At 45.2% G+C, this 22,293-nt stretch overlaps 1 protein-coding gene across 18 annotated transcripts in view; it reads right to left on the bottom strand.

Annotated features, from left to right (window-relative positions):
• ABLIM2 (actin binding LIM protein family member 2) overlaps positions 1-22,293 on the bottom strand; it is a 308,934-nt gene that overhangs the window by 245,876 nt on the left and 40,765 nt on the right. The window contains exon 1 of one of the 18 annotated variants that reach the window (XM_038744828.1): positions 6,140-6,313. The exons of the other annotated variants lie outside the window; for them this stretch is intronic. Coding sequence (XP_038600756.1) covers positions 6,140-6,155 — 16 coding nt within the window. The 5' untranslated portion in view covers positions 6,156-6,313. Of the gene's footprint in view, positions 1-6,139; positions 6,314-22,293 lie in introns of those variants that run through there. 18 annotated transcript variants of the gene reach the window in all.

Here is a 22,293-nt window from a genome sequence, read left to right as displayed (position 1 = left end):
CTCCGCCACTTCATCATCATCATCAATCGTATTTATTGAGCGCTTACTATGTGCAGAGCACTGTACTAAGCACTTGGGAAGTACAAGTTGGCAACATATAGAGACAGTCCCTACCCAACAGTGGGCTCACAGTCTAAAAGGGGAAGACAGAGAACAAAACCAAACATACTAACAAAATAAATTAAATAGAATAGATATGTACAAGTAAAATAAATAAATAAATAAATAAATAGAGTAATAAATATGTACAAACATATATACATATATACAGGTGCTGTGGGGAAGGGATGGAGAGGGGGACGAGAGGGAGAACGCCACTTGTCTGCGTTGAGACCATGGGCAAGTCACTTCACTTCTCTGGGCTTCAGTTTCCTCATCTGTAAAATGGGGATTAAATCCTCCTCCCTCCAATTTAGATTGGGAGTCGCATGTGGGACAGGGACTGGATCCGCCCGGATTAACTTGTTTCCCCCCTAGCACTTAGTACAGTGTTTGACACATAGTAAGTGCTTTACAAATACTATAATGATTGTTATTAGTTTGTTAACTATTTGCATAAGCTCTGCAGGAATGTGAAACTGGTGAGTTAAACAGGGTGTTTCCATTAGTGGGTGCTTTTTAGAGAAAAGAAGTGGGGTTTTCCTTTTAAATTGTGAATTTCTTCTGGGAGAGTTTCTATGAGGGGTTGGAGTTTGGAAAAGCGGCAGAGTCCTGCACAGATCCCCCAAAAATCACCCGATTCACTCCCATATACCATCATTGCTATTTTCAAGAGCACTTATTGAGCGTTGACTGTGCGCAGAGCACTGTACACTTGGTAGGAGGATGAGAAATCAATCAATCAATCGTATTTATTGAGCACTTACTGTGTGCGGAGCACTGTACTAAGCGCTTGTGAAAGAGTCAGAGTGGCTAGAGTCCAGGTCTGGGAGCAGAAGGTCATGGGTTCTAATCCCGGTTCCTCTGCAGTTTGTCTGCTGTGTGACCTTGGGCAAGTCAGTTCACTTCTCTGGGCCTCAGTTCCCTTATCTACAAAATGGGGATTGAGACTATGAGTCCCATGTGCGACAGGGAGTGTGTCCAACCCGATTTCCTTGTATCCACTCGGGTGCTTTAATAATAATAATAATGATAATAATAATAATAATAATAATAATAATAATAATAACAGTGGTATTTGTTAAGCCCTTACTATATGCCAAGCACTGTTCTAAGCACAAGGTAATCAGGTTGTCCCACAAGGGGCTCACAGTCTGAATCCCCATTTTACAGATGAGGGAACTGAGGCCCAGAGAAGTTATGTGACTTGCCCAAGGTCACACAGGAGACAACTGGCAGAGCCGGGATTAGAACTCGGGTCCTTCCGACACCCAGGACCATGCTCTATGTATTAGGCCAAGCAGTCTACCAACTCTGTTGTACTCTCCCAAGTGCTTTGTATAGAGCTCTGCACTCCGTAAGCGCTCAACAAGTACAATGGATTGATTGACTTAGCTGTGTGACTTTGGGCAAGTCACATCACTTCTCTGGGCCTCAGTTCCCTCATCTGTAAAATGGGGATTAAGACTGTGAGCTCCATGGGGGTTACCTTGTAACCCCCCCAGCGCTTAGAACAGTGCTTTGCACATAGTAAGTGCTTAATAAATGCCATCATTACTATCATTACTTGTATCTACCCCAGTGCTTAGAACAGTGCAAACAGTAAGTGCTTACAACACACCATCATTTTTATTATTATTATTGACCGATTGATTTCCATGCCACTTTCTCTTGTGCTGATTCCAGCTGAGGATGCCAATAATAATAATAATAATAATAATAATAATAATAATAAGAGCCACGCGGCTTCCCCCTATTCATTCATTCATTCATTCATTCCTCCAGTCGTATTTATTGAATGCTTACTGCAGGCAGAGCACTGTAGTAAGCGCTGGGCAAAGTACAATACAACAATACACAATAAGTCTGGGTCCGTTTAGAGACCTAAACTTGAGTTTCAGGAGTTGGAGAGATCAGAGGATGAGAATGGGGAGGAGGAAGGTTTCTAAGAGTCTTAGAAACCATGATTTTGGCACTCTGTAGCTCTAAGCAGTGTGGCTTAATGGCAAGAGCCCGGGCTCTGGATCATGCGTTCGAATCCCAGCTTCGCTACTTGTCAGCTGTGTGACTTTGGGCAAGTCACTTAATTTCTCCGTGCCTCAGTTACCTCATCTGTAAAATGGGGATTAAGACTGTGAGCCTCACATGGGACAACCTAATTGCCTTGTATCTACCTTGGCAAAGTAGGAGAAGCAGCGTGGCTCAGTGGAAAGAGCCCAAGTTTGGGAGTTAGAGGTCGTGGGTTCTAATTCTGACTCTGCCACATGTCTGCTGTGTGACCTTGGGCAAGGCACTTAACTTCTCTGAGCCTCAGTTCCTTCACCTGTAAAATGGGGATTAAGACTGTGAGCCCCACATGGGACAACTTGATCACCTTGTATACCCCCAGAGCTTAGAATAGGGCTTCACACATAGTAAGAGCTTAACAAACACTATTATTATTATTATTATTATTATTATTATTATTATTATTATTATTATTACCTGAGTACTTAGAACAGTGCTTGGCACATAGTAAGCACTTAACAAATACCATAATTAGTATTATTATTTAGCAGAAATGCTGGGGTCTTGGTCTGAGATCCAAGCTGGGCGAGGTCAAAAGTCCAGCTTCATTCATTCATTCATTCAATCCTATTTATTGAGCGCTTACTGTGTGCAGAGCACTGTACTAAGCGCTTGGGAAGTACAAGTCGGCAACATATAGAGACGGTCCCTACCCAACAACGGGCTCACAGGCTAGAAGGGAGAGACAGACAACAAAACAATACATGTGGACAGGTGTCAAGCCGTCAGAACAAATAGAATTAAAGCTAAATGCACATCATTATCAAAATAAATAGAATAGTTAATATGTACCAGTAAAATAAATAGAGTAATAGATAGAGCTTCCAAACCGAATGACTGTATACATCGGAGATGGGGGCGGGAGGCAAGAATAGAGGGGAGGGGAGGGGCAAGGAGAGGCAATCAGTCAGTCAATAGTACTTGTTGAGCGCTAGCTGTGTGCAGAGCACTATACTAAGTACTTGGGAGAGTGCAATAGAATAATAAACACATTCCCTGTCCACAACGAGCTTAAAGCCTAGAGGGGGAAACATGAATAGAAATCACAGATCTCAGACCAATCAATCAATCAATCAATCAATAGTATTTATTGAGCACTTACTGTGTGCAGAGCACTGTACTAAGCGCTTGGGAAGTACAAGTCGGCAACACATAGAGACAGTCCCTACCCAACAGTGGGCTCACAGTCTAGAAGGGGGAGACAGAGAACAAAACCAAACATACTAACAAAATAAAATAAATAGAATAGATATGTACAAGTAAGATAAATAAATAAATAAATAAATAAATAGAGTAATAAATGTGTACAAACATATATACATATATATAGGTGCTGTGGGGAAGGGAAGGAGGAAAGATGGGGGAGATGGAGAGGGGGACGAGGAGGAGAGGAAGGAAGGGGCAAGACCCCAGCATTTCCACTTAGAGCTACAAAGTCCCAAAATCAATCAATCAATTGTATCTACTGAGTGCTTACTGTGTGCAGAGCACTGTACTAACTGCTTATAATAATAATAATGGCATTTGATAAGCGCTTACTACGTGCAAAGCACTGTTCTAAGCGCTGGGGGGATACAAAGTGATCAGGTTGTCCCGCGTGGGGCTCACTGTCATCATCCCCATTTCACAGATGAGGGAACAGAGGCTCCGAGAATGAAGTGATGAATGAAGAAGAATGAATGAAGAATGAAGCCCAAGGTCACACAGCAGACACGTGGCAGAGCGGGGATTCGAACCCACGACCTCTGACTCCAAAGCCCAGGCTGTTTCCACTGAGCCACGCTGCTTCTCTATATGGTGGTTTGTAAGACTTTTAGAAACCTTCCTCCTCCCCATTCTCATCCTCTGATCTCTCCAACCCCTGAAACTCGAGTCTGGGTCCCTAGACAGACCCAGACTTATTGTTTCTTGTTGTCTTTGTACTTTCCCAAGCGCTTAGTACAGTGTTCTGCACCCAGTAAGCACTCAATAAATGTGACAGTGAATGAATGCGGGGGGAGACATGAATAGAAATCAATAAATGATGGTAATGGACGTGGGAGCTGCGGGGCTGGACGGGGAAATGAATAAAGGGAGCGAGTCAGAGTGACGCACAAGGGAGTGGGAGAAGAGGAAACAGGGGATTAAGCAGGGAGGGCCTCTTGGAGGAGATGGGCCTTCAATCAGGCTTTGAAGGGGGGGTGAGTCATTGTTTGTCAGATATTGAGGAAGGAGGGCATTGCAGGCCAGAGGTAGGACATGGGCCAGGGGTCAGAGGTGAGAGAGGGGAGAGATGGAGGGACAGTGAGAAGGTGAGCGGTACAAGAGGAGCAGAGTGGGCGGGTTGGGTTGGAGTAGGAGAGGGAGTGAGGTGAGATAATCTTTTAGCATCCATTCATTCATTCAATCGTATTTACTGAGCACTTTTGAGTGGTACAAGAGGAGCAGAGTGGGCAGGCTGGGTTGGAGTAGGAGAGGGAGTGAGGTGAGATAATCTTTTAGCATCCATTCATTCATTCAATCGTATTTATTGAGCGCTTACTGTGTGCAGAGCACTGTACTAAGCGCTTGGGAAGTACAAGTTGGCAACATATGGAGACGGTCCCTACCCAACAATGGGCTCACAGTCTAGAAGCGGGAGACAGACAACAAAACAAAACACGTAGACAGGTGTCAAAGTCATCAGAACAAGTACAGTACAGTGCTCTGCACACAGTAAGCGCTCAATAAATACGATTGAATGAATCTATGAATGTGGGACATGAACTGTGTCCAATTTGATTAGCTTGTATCTGCTCTCAGCACTTAGTACAGTGCCCAGCACATAGCCAGCGCTTAACAACTATCATTAAAGAAAAAAAATGCTTAATAAATATACAATTATTATGAGATGCAACTAATTTCCTCCATTCCCCACAATCTGGGTTAGACATTTCTGGTACTACTGCAGTGAGGCTTTTTAAAGATTTCTGCAAATTCTCTACTTTTCAAGAAGCCAAATTCAGCTACAGCCTCAAATGCCTTAAAGTAACAGCATGAAATGACAATTCCACCCAAATATACTTGTGTTAAACGCCAATTATCACTGATTCTACAACTAAAATATAAATATCCACTGGGTGGGAGACATTAATCCCGTAACACTTTAGGAATCAACTCACTGTACTCTTACGGATTGAAATTGACGACAGGCTCTGAAATAGGAAACGCACAAATCGGTCTTTTTCAACCGTTCGATTTTCCTCTCGATCCTTGGAAGTGAAATAAATGAACCCATATTGGAATCGATCACTGGAGTAGAAAATCAATTCCAAGGATCTCTATCTGCAAAACCTGTTGCAGACCCTGACAGCAAAAAAAAAAAAAAAGTCTTCATTACATTCTGGGGTCTAACAAATGGGCACAAAACATTTAATTAGGAAGCTCATTTCTTGCCCATTTCTCCCACTTCTGGAGAGTATTTTAGTGGGATCATTCTCAAAAAGGCCACCAGACAGAAACCATCACCCTGACAGAAAAAAGACTTCACTACATTCTGGAGAGTCTAATAAATGGGCACAAAGCATTTAATTAGGAAGCCCATTTCTTGCCCATTTCTCCCACTTCTGGAGAGTATTTTAGTGGGGTCATTCTCAAAAAGGCCACCAGACAGAAACCATCACCCTGACAGAAAAAAGTCTTCACTACATTCTGGAGTCTAATAAATGGGCACAATGCATTTATTTAGGAAGCTTATTTCTTGCCCATTTCTCCCACTTCTGGAGAGTATTTTAGTGGGGTCATTCTCAAAAAGGCCACCCGACAGAAACCATCACCCTGACAGAAAAAAGTCTTCACTACATTCTAGAGTCTAATAAATGGGCACAAAGCATTTAATTAGGAAGCTCATTTCTTGCCCATTTCTCCCACTTCCGGAGAGTATTTTAGTGGGGTCATTCTCAAAAAGGCCACCCGACAGAAGACGATCACTCAACCAATAATTCCTCTACCGTACCTGTTCCTTCTGGCATGGTAACCCGAGTTGGGATGAATTGAGCAGAGCTTCCCAAATCCCAGTCCGGATCCTCCCTGACCTTCTTCCCTTCAGTCGCCGCTTCACGGCCGGGCCGTGGACGCGTGAGTCTGTAGCGGCCTGCTGTCGGCGGAGCTTTTTCCGGGCAGGAGTGTGGAATGGGTCATCTGATGCCGGTGCTTTCCTTGCACAAACAGGGCTATAGCCCGGTTCTTCCTGACACACAAAAATAGCCTGCTCCAAAGCCTGTCACGTTCTCCTGTCTTGCAGGGGGGGAGGAGATTTTCAACAACCACACAGCTGGGCGTGACTGGCTTTGGTGCCATCCAAGCAATAGACTGGAGAATGATTCGCGCCTCCCGCTCCACCCTGCTTCCTATTTTCGGCTCCCACCCAGATCTGCTTCATATTCTTGTCTTCCCGCTTCACCCTCCTTCATATTTTCGGCTCCCACTTCACCCTGCTTCGTATTCTTTCCTTCTGCTTCTCCCTGCTTTGTATTCTTGGCTCCCACTTCAAGCTGCTTACTATTCTCACCTCCTGCTTCACCCTGCTTCGTATATCTCCTCCTCTCCTCCTCCCCATCCCCCCCGCCCTAGCTCCTTCTCCTCCCCACAGCACCTGTATATATGTCCGTACAAATTTAGTACTCTATTTATTTTACTTGTACATATTTACTATTCTCTTTTGTTAATGATGTGCATCTAGCTTTATTCCTATTTGTTCTAAAGACTTGACACCTGTCCACATGTTTTGTCGTCTCTCTCCCCCTTCTATCAACCAATCAATCAATCAATCAATCAATCATATTTATTGAGCTGTTACTGTGTGCAGAGCACTGTACTGAGCACTTGGGAAGTACAAGTTGGGAACATATAGAGACGGTCCCTACCCAACAGTGGGCTCACAGTCTAGAAGGGGGAGACAGAGAACAAAACCAAACATATTAACAAAATAAAATAGAATAGATATGTGCAAGTAAAATAAATAGAGTAGTAAATATGTACAAACATATATACGTACACATATATACATACACACACATATATATGTATATATATATACACGTACACATATATACACACATACATATGTGTGTATATGTATATATATACAACACACACATACATACACACACATATATATACACACACATATATACACACACACACACACACATATATATATACACACACACATTTATATATATATATATATATATTCTAGACTGTGAGCCCGTTGTTGGGTAGGGACCGTCTCTATATGTTGCCAGCTTGTACTTCCCAAGCGCTTAGTACGGTGCTCTGCACACAGTAAGCGCTCAATAAATATGATTGAATGAATGAATGAATGAATTCTTGCCTCATGCTTCATATATTCGACTCCCACTTCACCCTGCTTCGTATTCTTGTGCTCTGCGCTTCATATTTTTGGCTCCCTCTTCACCCTGCTTGGTATTCTTGCCTTCCACTTCACGCGCTTACTATTCTCACCTCCTGTTTCACTCTGCTTCGTATTTTCAGCTTCCACTCCGACCTGCTTTATATTCTCAGCTCCCGCTTCACCCCGGCTTCGTTTTCATTCTTTCATTCAATCATATTTATTGAGCACTTACTGTGTGCAGAGCACCCTAAGTGCATGGGAGAGTACAACACAACAATGAACAGACACATTCCCTGTCTACGACAAGCTTGCAGTCTAAGGGTTAGTGGGTTAAGCGCTTAGTACAGTGCTCTGCACACAGTAAGCGCTCAATAAATACAATTGAATGAATTGAATGGGGTGGGGGGGGGGGGTTCAGTCTAGGGGAGAGTTTACAGTCTAGTCAATCAGTCCATCACTGAGAAGCAGCGTGGCTCAGTGGAAAGAGCCCAGGCTTGGGAGTCAGAGGTCATGGGTTCAAATCCCGCTCTGCCAATTGTCAGCTGTGTGACTTTGGGTCAGGCACTTAACTTCTCTGGGCCTCAGTTACCTTATCTGTAAAATGGGGATTAAGACTGTGAGCCCCCACCATGGGACAACCTGATCACCTTGTAACCTCCCCAGAGCTTAGAACAGTGCTTTGCACATAGTAAGCGCTTAATAAATGCCATCATTATTATTATTATCACATTTATTGAGCACTTACTCCATGTAGAAGTACTTCGTACTTACTCCAAGTACTACGCACTTGGGAGGGTACAATGCAACAATAAACAGACATATTCCCAGCCCACAATGAGCTTACAGTCTTTTTGGGCTCCCGTATCACTTTGCTTCATATTCTCGGCCCCCCACCCCAAATTCCTTCCTATTCTTGGCTCCCACTTCGCCCTGCTTCGGATTTTCGGCTCCCGCTTCGCCCTGCTTCCTATTCTCGGCAACGTGAATATATTCTGGATGGGCTCCAAACCCATGAAAGTGTGTCTTAGTGCTCAGGATCTTTGGACTCTGTGCTCCTGCTACCGATTCTTTGTGGTTTCTGGCTATCAACCATCCCCAACTACAGGGAGGTATGCTCTCTCAAGACTGGAAGCTCCGTGTGGGCAGGGAATGTGTCTACTAACCCTGTTGTACTGGACTCTGTGGGCAGGGAATGTGTCTACTAACCCTGTTGTACTGGACTCTCCCAAGAGCTTAGTACAGTGCTCCGCACACAGTACGTGCTCAATCAATACGATTGATTGATACGGATTGAGGTTGGCGAAGGAGAGATTTTTATCGGAGTGTGTGAGGGAGGATGGAGGAGCCCGATCTGTGAATAACAGTGCACTCATAAATACGCTTGAATGAAATTCTACATTTCGTTCACATGAAGATTGCCCCAGAATGACTGCTTTATTAAAGAAGCAGCGGGGCTCAGTGGAAAGAGCCTGGGCTTTGGAATCAGAGGTCATTGATTCAAATCCCAGCTCCGTCACCTGTCAGCTGTGTGACTTCGGGCAAGTCACTTAACTTCTCTGTGCCTCAGTTACCTCATCTGGAATATGGGGATTAAGTCTGTGAGCCCCACGTGGGACAACTTGATTACCTTGTATCTACCCCAGCGCTTAGAACAGTGCTTTGCACATAGTAAGTGCTTAATAAATGCCATCATTATTATTATTAAAGTTTTCTACAACCTCAACTGTCCACTAACACCTCTTTCTGTGAGGGAACCAGCTCAATCAATATTATTATTATTTTTGTTCAGTGCTTACTATGTGCCAGGCACTGTTACAAGCGCTGGGTTATTTACAAGATAATAGGGTTGGACACAGTCCCCGTCCCACCTCTGGCTCACAGTCTTCATCCTATTTTCCAGATGAGGTTGTTGAGGCACAGAGAAGTTAAGTGACTTGCCCAAGATCACCTAGCAGACGAGTGAAGGAGCTGGAATTGGAAGCCAGGTCCTTCTGACTCCCACTAGCCATTCATTCATTCATTCATTCATTCATTCATTCATTCGATCGCATTTATTGAGCACTTACTGTGTGCAGAGCACTGTACTAAGCGCTTGGGAGGTACAAGTTGGCAACATATAGAGACGGTCCCTACCCAACAGCGGGCTCACAGTTTAGAAGCTTAACAATTGAGCTGATGTGACTTCGGGCAAGTCACTTAACTTCTCTGTGCCTCAGTTACCTCATCTGTAAAATGGGGATTAAAACTGTGAGCCCCCCGTGGGACACCCTGATCACCCTGTAACCTCCCCAGCACTTAGAACAGTGCTTTGCACATAGTAAGCGCTTAACAAATACCATCATCATCATCATTATTATTATTAGAAGGGGGAGACAGACGAAAAAACAAAACATGTAGACAGGTGTCAAAATTGTCAGAACGCTGCTTCAATCAATCAATCAATCGTATTTATTGAGCGCTTACTGTGTGCAGAGCACTGTACTAAGCGCTTGGGAAGTACAAGCTGGCAACATACAGAGACAGGCCCTACCCAACAGTGGGCTCACAGTCTAGAAGGGGGAGACAGAGAACAAAACCAAACATACTAACAAAATAAAATAAATAGAATAGATAGGTACAAGTAAAATAAATAAATGAATAAATAGAGTAATAAATATGAACAAACATATATACATATATACAGGTGCTGTGGGGAAGGGAAGGAAGTAAGATGGGGGGATGGAGAGGGGGATGAGGGGGAGAGGAAGGAATTCTGCTTATTCTATTGTATTCTCCCAAGTGCTTAGTGCAGTGTTCTGCGCAGAGTAAATGGAAAGCTCCTTGAGGGCAGAGATCAATCAATCAATCATATTGATTGAGTGCTTACTGTGTTCAGATGAACTGTACTGTTTGGGAAAATGTAACACTACAGATTTGGTGGTAATAATAATAATTATTATTATTATGGTATTTATTAAGCGCTATGTGCTTAGCATTGTTCTAAGCGCTGGGGTAGTTACAAGGTAATCAGATTGTCCTACGTGGGGCTCAGCGTCTTAATCCCCATTTTACAGATGAGGTAACTGAGGCACAGAGAAGTTAAGTGGCTTACCCCACGTCACACAGCAGACAAGCCGCGAAGCGAGGATTAGAACCCACATCCTCTGACTCCCAAGCCCGGGCTCTTTCAATTAAGCCAAGCTGCTTGTAAACACGTTCCCTGCCCACAACGAGCTTACAGTCTAGAGGGGGAGGCAGGCATTACTAGAAATCAATGAATTACGGTTATGGACATAAGTGCTATGGGGCTGAGGGAGGAGGGAATAATAAAGGGAGCGAATCCAAGTACAAGGGAGACATGGAAGAGAGTGGGAGAAGAGGAAATGAAGATTCAATCAGGGAAGGCCTCTTGGAGGAGACATGCGACAGGTCTATTCATTCTATTAATAATGATAATGACATTTATTAAGTACTTACTATGTGCAAAGCACTGTTCTAAGCTCTGGGGAAGTTACAAGGTGATCAGGTTGTCCCACGGGGGGCTCACAGTCTTAATCCCCATTTTACAGATGAAGTAACTGAGGCAGAGAGAAGTTAAGTGACTTGCTCAAGGTCACACAGCTGGCAATTGGTGGAGCTGGGATTTGAACCCATGACCTCTGACTCCAAAGCCTGGGCTCTTTCCACTGAGCCACGCTGCTTCTCGTACCACACTCTCCCAAATTCTCTGCACAGATTGCAAGCTCTGAGAGGGGCGGGATTATATCTACTAACTCTATTCCACTCTGCCAAGCACTCAGTACAGTGCTCTGCAAATCGTAGCCTTTACGCTTCGGAAGGCAGGGATCAGGTCTAACAACTCTATCGGACTCTCCTAAGTACTTACTAATAATAACGATGGCATTTATTAAGCGCTTACTATGTGCAAAGCACTGTTCTACAGTGTTCCGCACAGCGTACGTACTTCGTAAATACCATAATTAATTACTGAAAGAGATACAAGTGGATCTGGGCATTAAATCACCTGCAAACTATGACAACTCATAGTACAGTGCTCTGCACACAGTAAGCGCTCAATAAATACGATTGATGATGATGAAGTGCTCAATAAATACGATTGACTGAATTTCCTTTCTAAGACGTGGGGGGTCATTGGGGTAAACAGAGCTGAGGAAAATAAGGGGAGTGGGAAAGTGAAGGAGCATGGCCTAGTGGTTAGAGCCCAGGCCTGGGAGTGAAAAGGACCTGGGTTCTAATCCTGGCTCCGCCACTTGTCCGCTGTGTGACCTTGGACAAGTCACCTCACTTCTCTGGGTACCAGTTACCTCATCTGGCAAATGGGGATTGAGACTGTGAGTCCCAGGTGGGACATTCATTCATTCATTCATTCAATTGTATTTATTGAGCGCTTACTGTGTGCAGAGCACTGGACTAAGTGCTTGGGAAGTACAAGTCGGCAACATATAGGGACAGTCCCTAACCAACAGTGGGCTCACAGTCTAGAAGGGGGAGACAGAGAACAAAACAAAATATATTAACAAAATAAAATAAATAGAATAGATATGTACAAGTAAAGTAAATAAATGGAGTAATAAATATGTACAAACATATATATATATATATACAGGTGCTGTGGGGAAGGGAAGGAGGTAAGGCTCACAGTCTAGGAGGGGGAGACAGACAACATAACAAAACAAGTGGACAGGTGTCAAAACCGTCAGAATAAATAGAATTACAGCTATGTGCACGGCATTAATAAAATAGAGTAGTAAATATGTACAAGTAAAATAAATAAAGCAATAAATATGTACAAATATATACAAATGCTTTGTGTTCTCCCCCTTACTTGGACTGTCCTGTGTCTGACCTGCTTGTCTTGTGTCTACCCCAGCACTTAAGAAGAAAAATGGTATCCGTTAGGCACTGTACTAGACACCAGGGTGGATACAAGCAAATTCATCCATTCATTCATCCATTCAATCGCATTTATTAAGTGCTTACTGTGGGCAGAGTAACTTGTAAATAACTACACTTATGCACAGAGTCTATTGTTGAAATGATAATAACAATAATGTTATTTGTTAAGCACTTATTATGCGCCGCACATCCGCCAAGCTAGCTCTCTTCCTCCCTTCAAGGCCCTACTGAGAGCTCACCTCCTCCAGGAGGCCTTCCCACACTGAGCCCCCTCCTTCCTCTCCCCCTCCTCCTCCTCTCCATCCGCCCCATCTTACCTCCTTCCCTCCCCACAGCACCTGTATATATGTACATATGTCTGTACGTATTTATTACTCTATTTTACTTGTACATATTTATTCTATTTATTTTATTTTGTTAATATGCTTTGTTTTGTTCTCTGTCTCCCCCTTTTAGACTGTGAGCCCACTGTTGGGTAGGGACCGTCTCGATATGTTGCCAACTTGTACTTCCCAAGTGCTTAGTACAGTGCTCTGCACACAGTAAGCGCTCAATAAATACGATAGAATGAATGAATGAATGAATGAATGAATGAATGCAGAGCTACAGAGCTCTGTACTAACTACTTGGGACAGGGGCTGTGTCCAACCCGATTTGCTTGTATCCACCCCAGCGCTTAATACTGTGCCTGGAATGTAGTAAGCGCTTAACAAATACCACAGTTATTAAGTGAAGGATATCATGGAGGGGTAGAACTGGAGCAGGAGGGCAAAGATTGTTTGTGGAGGGGCAGGTTTTGGGGAGTCACAATCTCCCTGGAAGCTCAGCTCAGAGACAATCACCCCATTTGTAATTCCTGGTGCTTGCGGGGGAATGCAGAGAAGCGGTGTGGCTTAATGGATAATAATAATAATGATGATAATAATGGCATTTATTTAGCACTTACTATGTGCAAAGCACTGTTCTAAGTGCTGGGGAGGTTACAAGGTGATCAGGTTGTCCCATGTGGGGCTCACAGTCTTAATCCCCATTTTACAGATGAGATCACTGAGGCCCAGAGAAGTTGAGTGACTTGCCCAAAGTCACATAGCTGAAAATTGGGGAAGTTGCGTGGCTCAGTGGAAATCAATCAATCAATCAATCATATTTATTGAGCGCTTACTGTGTGCAGAGCACTGTACTAAGTTCTTGGGAAGTACAAGTTGGCAACATATAGACGGTCCCTACAAGACAGAGGGCTCACAGTCTAGAGGGGGGAGACAGAGAACAAAACAAAACATATTAACAAAATAAAATAAATAGAATAAATATGTACAAGTAAAATAAATAAATAAATAGAGTAATATATACGTACAAACATATATACATCTATACAGGTGCTGTGGGGAAGGGAAGGAGGTAAGGCAGGGGGATGGAGAGGGGGAGGAGAAGGAGAGAAAGAGGGAGGGAAAGAGGGAGGGAAAGAGGGAAAAAGCCCGGGCTTTGGAGTCAGACAGAGGTCGTGGGTGCAAATCCCAGCTCTGCCACTTGTCAGCTGTGTGACTTTGGGCAAGCCACTTCATTTCTCTGTGCCTCAGTTACCTCATCTGTAAAATGGGGATTAAGACTGTGAGCCCCACATGGGACAACCTAATCACCTTGTAACCTCCCCAGCGCTTAGAACAGTGCTTTGCACATAGGAAGCGCTTAATAAATGCCATTTTTTTAAAAATGGCACAGCCAGGATTCAAACCCATGACCTCTGACTCGAAAGCCTGTGATCTTTCCCCTGAGCTATGTTGCTTCTCTGGCCCTGGGTTCTAATTCCAGCTCCTCCACACACCTGCTGTGCAACCCTGAGCAAGTCACTACACATGTCTGGACCTCAGTTCCCTCATCTGCAAAATGGGGATTCAATCCCTGTTCTCCTTCTTACTTACACTGGGAATCCCATGTGAGACATGATGACCCTATAATAGCCATAATAATAACTGCGGTATTTGTTAAGCGCTTACTGTGTGTCAGGCACTGTACTAAGTGCTGGGGTGGAAACAAGCAAATTGGGTTGGGCACAGTTCATGACTCACATGGGGCTCACAGTCTCAATCCCCACTTTTCAGATGAAGTAACTGAGGCCCAGAGAAGTGAAGTGAAGTGACTCGCCCAAGGTCATGAAGCAGACAAGTGGCAGAGCTGGGGTTAGAACTCACCACCTTCCGACTCCCAACCCTGGCTCTGTCCTTTAATAATAATAATGTCCTTTATTAAGCGCTTACTATGTGCAAAGCATTGTTCTAAGCGCTGGGGAGGTTACCAGGTGATCAGGTCATCCCACTGGGGGCTCACAGTCTTAATCCCCATTTTACAGATGAGGGAACTGAGGCCCAGAGAAGTGAAGTCTGGCGAAAGTCTAAACACCATGCCAACCTCGTTCACTTCAAGTTTATCCTTTCCTGCCTTAACTCAGCCCTCTCTTCTGCCAGACAAAACTATTTCTCCTCCCTTATTGACACCCATGCCCATCACCCCCCGCCAGCTCTTCCGTACATTCAACTCCCTTCTCAGGCCCCCGGTTCCTCCCCCTCCTCCTTCCCTCACCCCCAACGATCTGGCCTCCTACTTCATTAACAAAATTAAATCCATCAGGTCCGACCTCCCCAAAGTCTCTTCCCCCCTTTCTCCAAGCCCCCGGCTCTCAACACTCTCTGCTACTCTCCCATCCTTCCCAGCGGTATCCTCAGAGGAACTCTCCTCCCTCCTCTCAAGTGCTACTCCGGCCACCTGTGCTTCTGACCCCATTCCCTCTCATCTTATGAAATCTCTCGCTCCATCCCTTCTCCCCTCCTTAACTTCCATCTTCAACCGCTCACTCTCCACTGGTTCCTTCCCCTCTGCCTTCAAACATGCCCATGTCTCTCCCATCCTAAAAAAACCCTCTCTTGACCCCACCTCACCTTCTAGTTATCGTCCCATATCCCTCCTACCATTCCTTTCCAAACTCCTTGAACGAGTTGTCTACACGCGCTGCCTAGAATTCCTCAACAACAACTCTCTCCTCGACCCCCTCCAGTCTGGCTTCCGTCCCCTTCATTCCACGGAAACTGCCCTCTCAAAGGTCACCAATGACCTCCTGCTTGCCAAATCCAACGGCTCATACTCTGTCCTAATCCTCCTCGACCTCTCAGCTGCCTTTGACACTGTGGACCACCCCCTTCTCCTCAACACGCTATCTGACCTTGGCTTCACAGACTCCGTCCTCTCCTGGTTCTCCTCTTATCTCTCCGGTCGTTCTTTCTCAGTCTCTTTTTCAGGCTCCTCCTCCCCCTCCCATCCTCTTACTGTGGGGGTTCCCCAAGGTTCAGTGCTTGGTCCCCTTCTGTTCTCAATCTACACTCACTCCCTTGGTGACCTCATTTGCTCCCACGGCTTCTACTATCATCTCTACGCTGATGACACCCAGATCTCCATCTCTGCCCCTGCTCTCTCCCCCTCCCTCCAGGCTCGCATCTCCTCCTGCCTTCAGGACATCTCCATCTGGATGTCCGCCCGCCACCTAAAGCTCAACATGTCGAAGACTGAGCTCCTTGTCTTCCCTCCCAAACCTTGTCCTCTCCCTGACTTTCCCATCTCTGTTGACGGCACTACCATCCTTCCCGTCTCACAAGCCCGCAACCTTGGTGTCATCCTCGACTCCGCTCTCTCACTCACCCCTCACATCCAAGCCGTCACCAAAACCTGCCGGTCTCAGCTCCGCAACATTGCCAAGATCCGCCCTTTCCTCTCCATCCAAACCGCTACCCTGCTAATTCAAGCTCTCATCCTATCCCGTCTGGACTACTGCACTAGCCTTCTCTCGGATCTCCCATCCTCGTGTCTCTCTCCACTTCAATCCATACTTCATGCTGCTGCCCGGATTATCTTTGTCCAGAAACGCTCTGGACATATTACTCCCCTCCTCAAAAACCTCCAATGGCTACCGATCAATCTGCGCATCAAGCAGAAACTCCTCACCCTGGGCTTCAAGGCTGTCCATCCCCTCGCCCCCTCCTACCTCACCTCCCTTCTCTCCTTCTACTGCCCAGCCCGCACCCTCCGCTCCTCCACCGCTGATCTCCTCACCGTACCTCGCTCTCGCCTGTCCCGCCATCGACCCCCGGCCCACGTCCTCCCCCGGGCCTGGAATGCCCCCAATCCCTCTGCCCCTCCGCCAAGCTCGCTCTCTTCCTCCCTTCAAGGCCCTGCTGAGAGCTCACCTCCTCCAGGAGGCCTTCCCAGACTGAGCCCCTTCTTTCCTCTCCCCCTCCTCCCCCTCTCCATCCCCCCGTCTTACCTCCTTCCCTTCCCCACAGCACCTGTATATATGTATATATGGTTGTACATATTTATTACTCTATTTATTTATTGATTTATTTATTTTACTTGCACATTTCTATCCTACTTATTTTATTTTGTTGGTATGTTTGGTTCTGTTCTCTGTCTCCCCCTTTTAGACTGTGAGCCCACTGTTGGGTAGGGACTGTCTCTATGTGATGCCAATTTGTACTTCCCAAGCGATTAGTACAGTGCTCTACACATAGTAAGCGCTCAATAAATACGATTGATTGATTGATTGATTGAAGTGACTTGCCCAAAGTCACACAGCTGGCAATTGGCAGAGCCGGAATTTCAACCCATGACCTCTGACTCCAAAGCCTGTGCTCTTTAATAGTAATAATAATAATAATCATGGCATTTATTAAGCGCTCACTATATGCAAAGCACTGTTCTAAGCGCTGGGGAGCTTACAAGGTGATTGGGCTGTCCCATAGGGGGCTCACAGTCAATCCCCATTTTACAGATGAGGTAACTGAGGCGCAGAGAAGTTAAGTGATTTGCCCAAAGTCACACAGCTTGACAATTGGCAGAGCTGGGATCTGAACCCATGACCACTGACTCCAAAGCTCGGGCTCTTTCCACTGAGCCACGCTGCTTCTCACCATACTCTTCTTGTATTAACTCCAGCGCTTAGTACAGTGTTTGACACACAGTCAGCACTTAACCAATAGCTGAATTATGGTGCTGAATTATGGTGCTGAATTATGGTTATTGCTCTGATTTTTTGGCTGTCTTCCGCCTGCCCATTGCGTTGCTCACAGGTAATCACACCAACTCATCTGACCGGAGAAAAGCCGTTTGTAACGCCCACTGACATACTTTTCCCTCCCCAGCCCGGCGAACTGGTGAGGTGAGGAAAATTCACTGGGGACGGGTAGCCTGACTTCATTCCAGCGACTTATTATTTTTTTTTATGGTACTTGTTAAGCACTTACTATCTGCCAGGCACTGTTTTAAGCGCTGGGGTAGATACAAGCTAATCGGGTTGGACACAGTCCCTGTCCCACATGGGGTTCACAGCCTTAAGCAGCGCAGCTCAATGGAAAAGGGCTTGAGAGTCAGAGGTCATGGGTTCAAATCCCAGCTCTGCCAACAGTCTGCTGTGTGACTTTGGGAAAGTCACTTTACTTCTCTGGGTCTCAGTTACCTCCTCTGTAAAATGGGGATGAAGACTGTGAGGCCCCCTGTGGGACAACCTGATTACCTTGTAACCTCCCCAGCACTTAGAACAGTGCTTTGCACTTAATAAATGTTATTTTAATAAATGTTGTTTTAGACTGTGAGCCCACTGTCGGGTAGGGACTGTCTCTCTATGTTGCCAACTTGTACTTGCCAAGCGCTTAGTACAGTGCTCTGCACACAGTAAGCGCTCAATAAATACGATTGATTGATTGATTGATTGATTATTAATTTCCATTTTACAGAAGAGGGAACGGAGGTCCAGAGAATAATAATAATAATAATAATAATAATAATGGTATTTGTTAAGTGCTTACTATGTGCCAGACACTGTACTAAGTGCTGGAGTGGATACAGTCGCTGTCCCACGTGGGACTCCCAGTCTCACTCTGCCTTTTACAGAAGAGGTGACTGAGGCCCAGAGAAATGAAGTGACTTGTCAAGGGTCACAAGGCAGAACAGTGGTGGAGCCGGGACTAGAACCCAGATCCTTCTGACGCCCGGGCCCGGGCTCTAACCACCAGGCAATGCTGCTTCTCTGATTTGCTCCTGCTGTTTGGACTCTGTCTCTTGTCCTGCCCCTGCGTGCGGGTGAAGGAGAAGAGCTAGGGATGATGATGATGATGATGATCCTCCGTGGCCATGTTTGGTAAGATGAGGTCTCTCAGACCTCATTCATTCATTCAATCATATTTATTGAGCACTTACTGGTGCAGAGCACTGTACTAAGCGCTTGGGAAGTACAAGTTGGCAACATATAGAGACCGTCCCTACCCAACATTGGGCTCACAGTCCAAAAGCCCCCCCCAATTCCTCCACAGCCATTGCTTTTAGTCTGGATCTCACTACCTCGAGGCCACAATCAGCCCATTCATCCGCCCATCAATCCCTGCCACTTAATAAACACTTGATGCTTGCTTGTTCCCCTTCTTACTGAGATCATCAGCCCCATGTCATTCATTCATTCAATTGTATTTATTGAGCGCTTACTGTGTGCAGAGCACTGTACTAAGCGCTTGGGAAGTACAAGCTGGCAACATATAGAGACGGTCCCTACCCAACAACGGGCTCACAGGCTAGACAGGGGAGACAGAAAACAAAACAAAACATGTAGTCAGGTGTCATCAGAATAAATAGAGGTAAAGTTAGGTGCACATCATTGACAAAATAAATAGAATAGTAAATTTGTACAAGTAAAATAAATAGAGTAATAAATCTGTACAAACATATATACAGGTGCTGTGGGGAGGGGAAGGAGGTAGGGTGGCGGGGATGGGGAGGGGGAGAGGAAAAAAGGTGCTAAGTGTGGGAAGGCCTCTTGGAGGAGGTGAGCTCTCAGTAGGGCTTTGAAGGGAGGAAGAGAGCTAGCTTGGTGGATGGGCGGAGGGAGGGCAATTGTCAGCTGTGTGACTCTGGGCAAGTCACTTCAGAGCCCACTGAGGGACAACCTGATCACCTTATAACCTCCCTAGCGCTTGGAACAGTGCTTTGCACATAGTAAGCGCTTAATAAATGCTATTATTATTATTATTATTATTATTATTATTATTATTATTATTATTCCGGGCCCGGGGGAGGACGTGGGCCGGGGGTTGATGGCGGGACAGGCAAGAACGAGGCCCGGTGAGGAGGTGAGTGGAGGCAGAGGAGCAGAGGGTGCGAGCTGGGATGGAGAAGGAGAGAAGGGAGGTGAGGTAGGAGGGGGCGAGGGGATGGACAGCCTTGAAGCCTAGAGTGAGGAGTTTTATAATAATAATAATAATAATAATAATAATAATCATAATGATAATGATAACAATATTTCTAATAATGGTATTTCTCACTGTGCCTCTATCTCCTCTATCGCGGCTCTGAGCCCTCTCTCATGTCCGGCTTCTGGCCTGGAATGCCTTCCCTCCTCAAATCCCACAAACGATTACTTGCCCCCCATTTCGAAGCCTTATTGAAGGCCCATCTCCTCCAAGAAGCCTTCCCCGACTAAGCCCCCTCTTTCCTCGTCTCCCACTCCCTTCTGCGTCCCCCTGACTCGCTCCCTTTATTCATCCCCCCTCCCAGCCCCACACCACTTATGTACCTATCTGTCATTTCTTTATTTCTGTGAATATCTGTCTCCTCCCTTCTAGACAGTAAGCCACTGTGGTCAGGGAATGTGTCCATTTATTGATGTATTGTCCTCTCCCAAGTGCTTAGTAATAATAATAATACTAATAATAATAATAATAATAATGGTATTTGTTAAGTGCTTACTATGTGCAAAGCACTATTCTAAGTGTTGGGGAGATTACAAATTGAACAGGTTGACCCACGTGGGGCTCACAGTTTTAATCCCCATTTTACAGATGAGGTAACTGAGGCACAGAGAAGTGAAGTGACTTCCCCAGTCATGCAGCTGACAGTTGGCGGAGCCGGGATTTGAACCCATGACCTCTGACTCCAAAGCCCGGGCTCTTTCCACTGAACCACGCTGCTTCTCTAGTACAGTGCTCTGTACATAGTAAGTGCTCAATAAATACATTTGAATGAATTAGGTGATTACTAAGTGACAGGCACTGCCCTAAGCACCGGGGTAGATGCAAGAAATAATAAAATGTAGTTAATAATAATGGCATTTATTAAGCACTTACTATGTGCAAAGCACTGTTCTAAGCACTGGGGAGGTTACAAGGTGATGAGGTTGTCCCACAGCGGGTTCACAGTCTTAATCCCCATTTTACATATGGGGCAACTGAGGCACAGAGAAGTTAAGTGACTTGCCCAAAGTCACACAGCTGACGGTGCCGGGATTTGAACCCATGACCTCTGACTCCAAAGCCCAGGTTCTTTCCACTGAGCTATGCTGCTTCTCTAGTTGGCCTGTTGTTGCGTAGGGACCATCTCTATCTGTTGCCGAATTGTATTTCTCAAGCGCTTAGTACAGTGCTCTGCACACAGTAAGTGCTCAATAAATACGATTGAATGAATGAATAATTGGTCAGCGATTCCAGAGTTCTCTGTCTCCCGATGACCCAAGGTTGCTTCTAATCGAAGATTCAGGGACCTATTCAGGTAGCGGAATTCTGGCTTGACAGGAATAACTAGTCCTATAATTCCCGGGTAATTGGGGGAGAAGCCAACACATTGTACTTTCACACACCAAGAAGCTCTGAATTAGTTATAACCTCTTTAATTAATAATAATAATTATTATATTATTATGGCATTTGTTAAGCGCTTACTATGTGCAAAGCACTGTTCTAAGCGCTGGGGGGGATACAATGTGATCAAGTTGTCCCACGTGGGGCTCACAGTCTTAATCCCCATTTTTACAGAGGAGGGAACTGAGGCTCAGAGAAGTGAAGTGACTTGCCCAAGGTCACACAGCAGACTTGTGGCGGAGCCGGGACTCGAACCCACGACCTTTGACTCCTTCCACTGAGCCACGCTGCTTCTCCGTGATAGGAGCAGATACTCAGGAAAGACGGTTAATTTTTTCCAGTTTAAAAAAAAAAACTTCTAGGGTACACACGGTTGTTTTTCATGGTCAAAATAGATTCAGCCGAATTCATGAGAATCAAAAATACTTATCCACAACTTACGCCAATGCTTTACTATGAATTGGGATAAAATGCATTGAAGAATATGCATATGTTTCCAAGATTCCTTAGAGGAAGTCAGTTAATCGAATTTATTGAGCATTTACTATGTGCAGAACACTGTACTAAGTGCTTCAGAGAGTGTAATATCACAATATGAAAGGCACATTCCCTGCCCACGACGAGCTTACAGTCTAGAAGGGGAGACAGACATTAATAGAAATAAATATAATTACACATATGGGCTGGGAGAGGGTTAGGAGTAACCAAAAATTCTCCCACCCTCAACTTTTCAGATATCTTCCTAGCCCATATTCAATCTCCGTTCTCTCTCCCACTTACTCCGTGAGCCCGCTGTGGGACAGGGATTGGGTTCGACCTGATTATCTTGCCTCTACCCCAGCACTTAGTGCAGTGCTTGGCATGTAGTAAGCACTTAACAGCTACAACGGTTGTTATTATTTTCAAAAAAGCAAAATGACCCCGAATTCATTCACTCATTCATTCAATCGTATTTATTGAGCGCTTACTGTGTTTAGAGCACTGGACTAAGCGCTTGGGAAGTACAAGTTGGCAACATATTCATTCATTCATTCATTCAATGGTATTTCTTGAGCGCTTACTGTGTGCAGAGCACTGTACTAAGCGCTTGGGAAGTACAAGTTGGCAACATATGAAAATCCAGCAATTGCCCAGGGGGGCCCAAGAGCTGTGAAAAGTCTGTGATTTAGGGGTGTGATTTTGGGTGTGCTCT

The sequence above is a fragment of the Tachyglossus aculeatus genome, chromosome 4 (assembly GCF_015852505.1).
Source record: "Tachyglossus aculeatus isolate mTacAcu1 chromosome 4, mTacAcu1.pri, whole genome shotgun sequence".
Classification (NCBI taxonomy): domain Eukaryota; kingdom Metazoa; phylum Chordata; class Mammalia; order Monotremata; family Tachyglossidae; genus Tachyglossus; species Tachyglossus aculeatus.
This window is presented reverse-complemented; position numbering and strand designations above follow the sequence as displayed.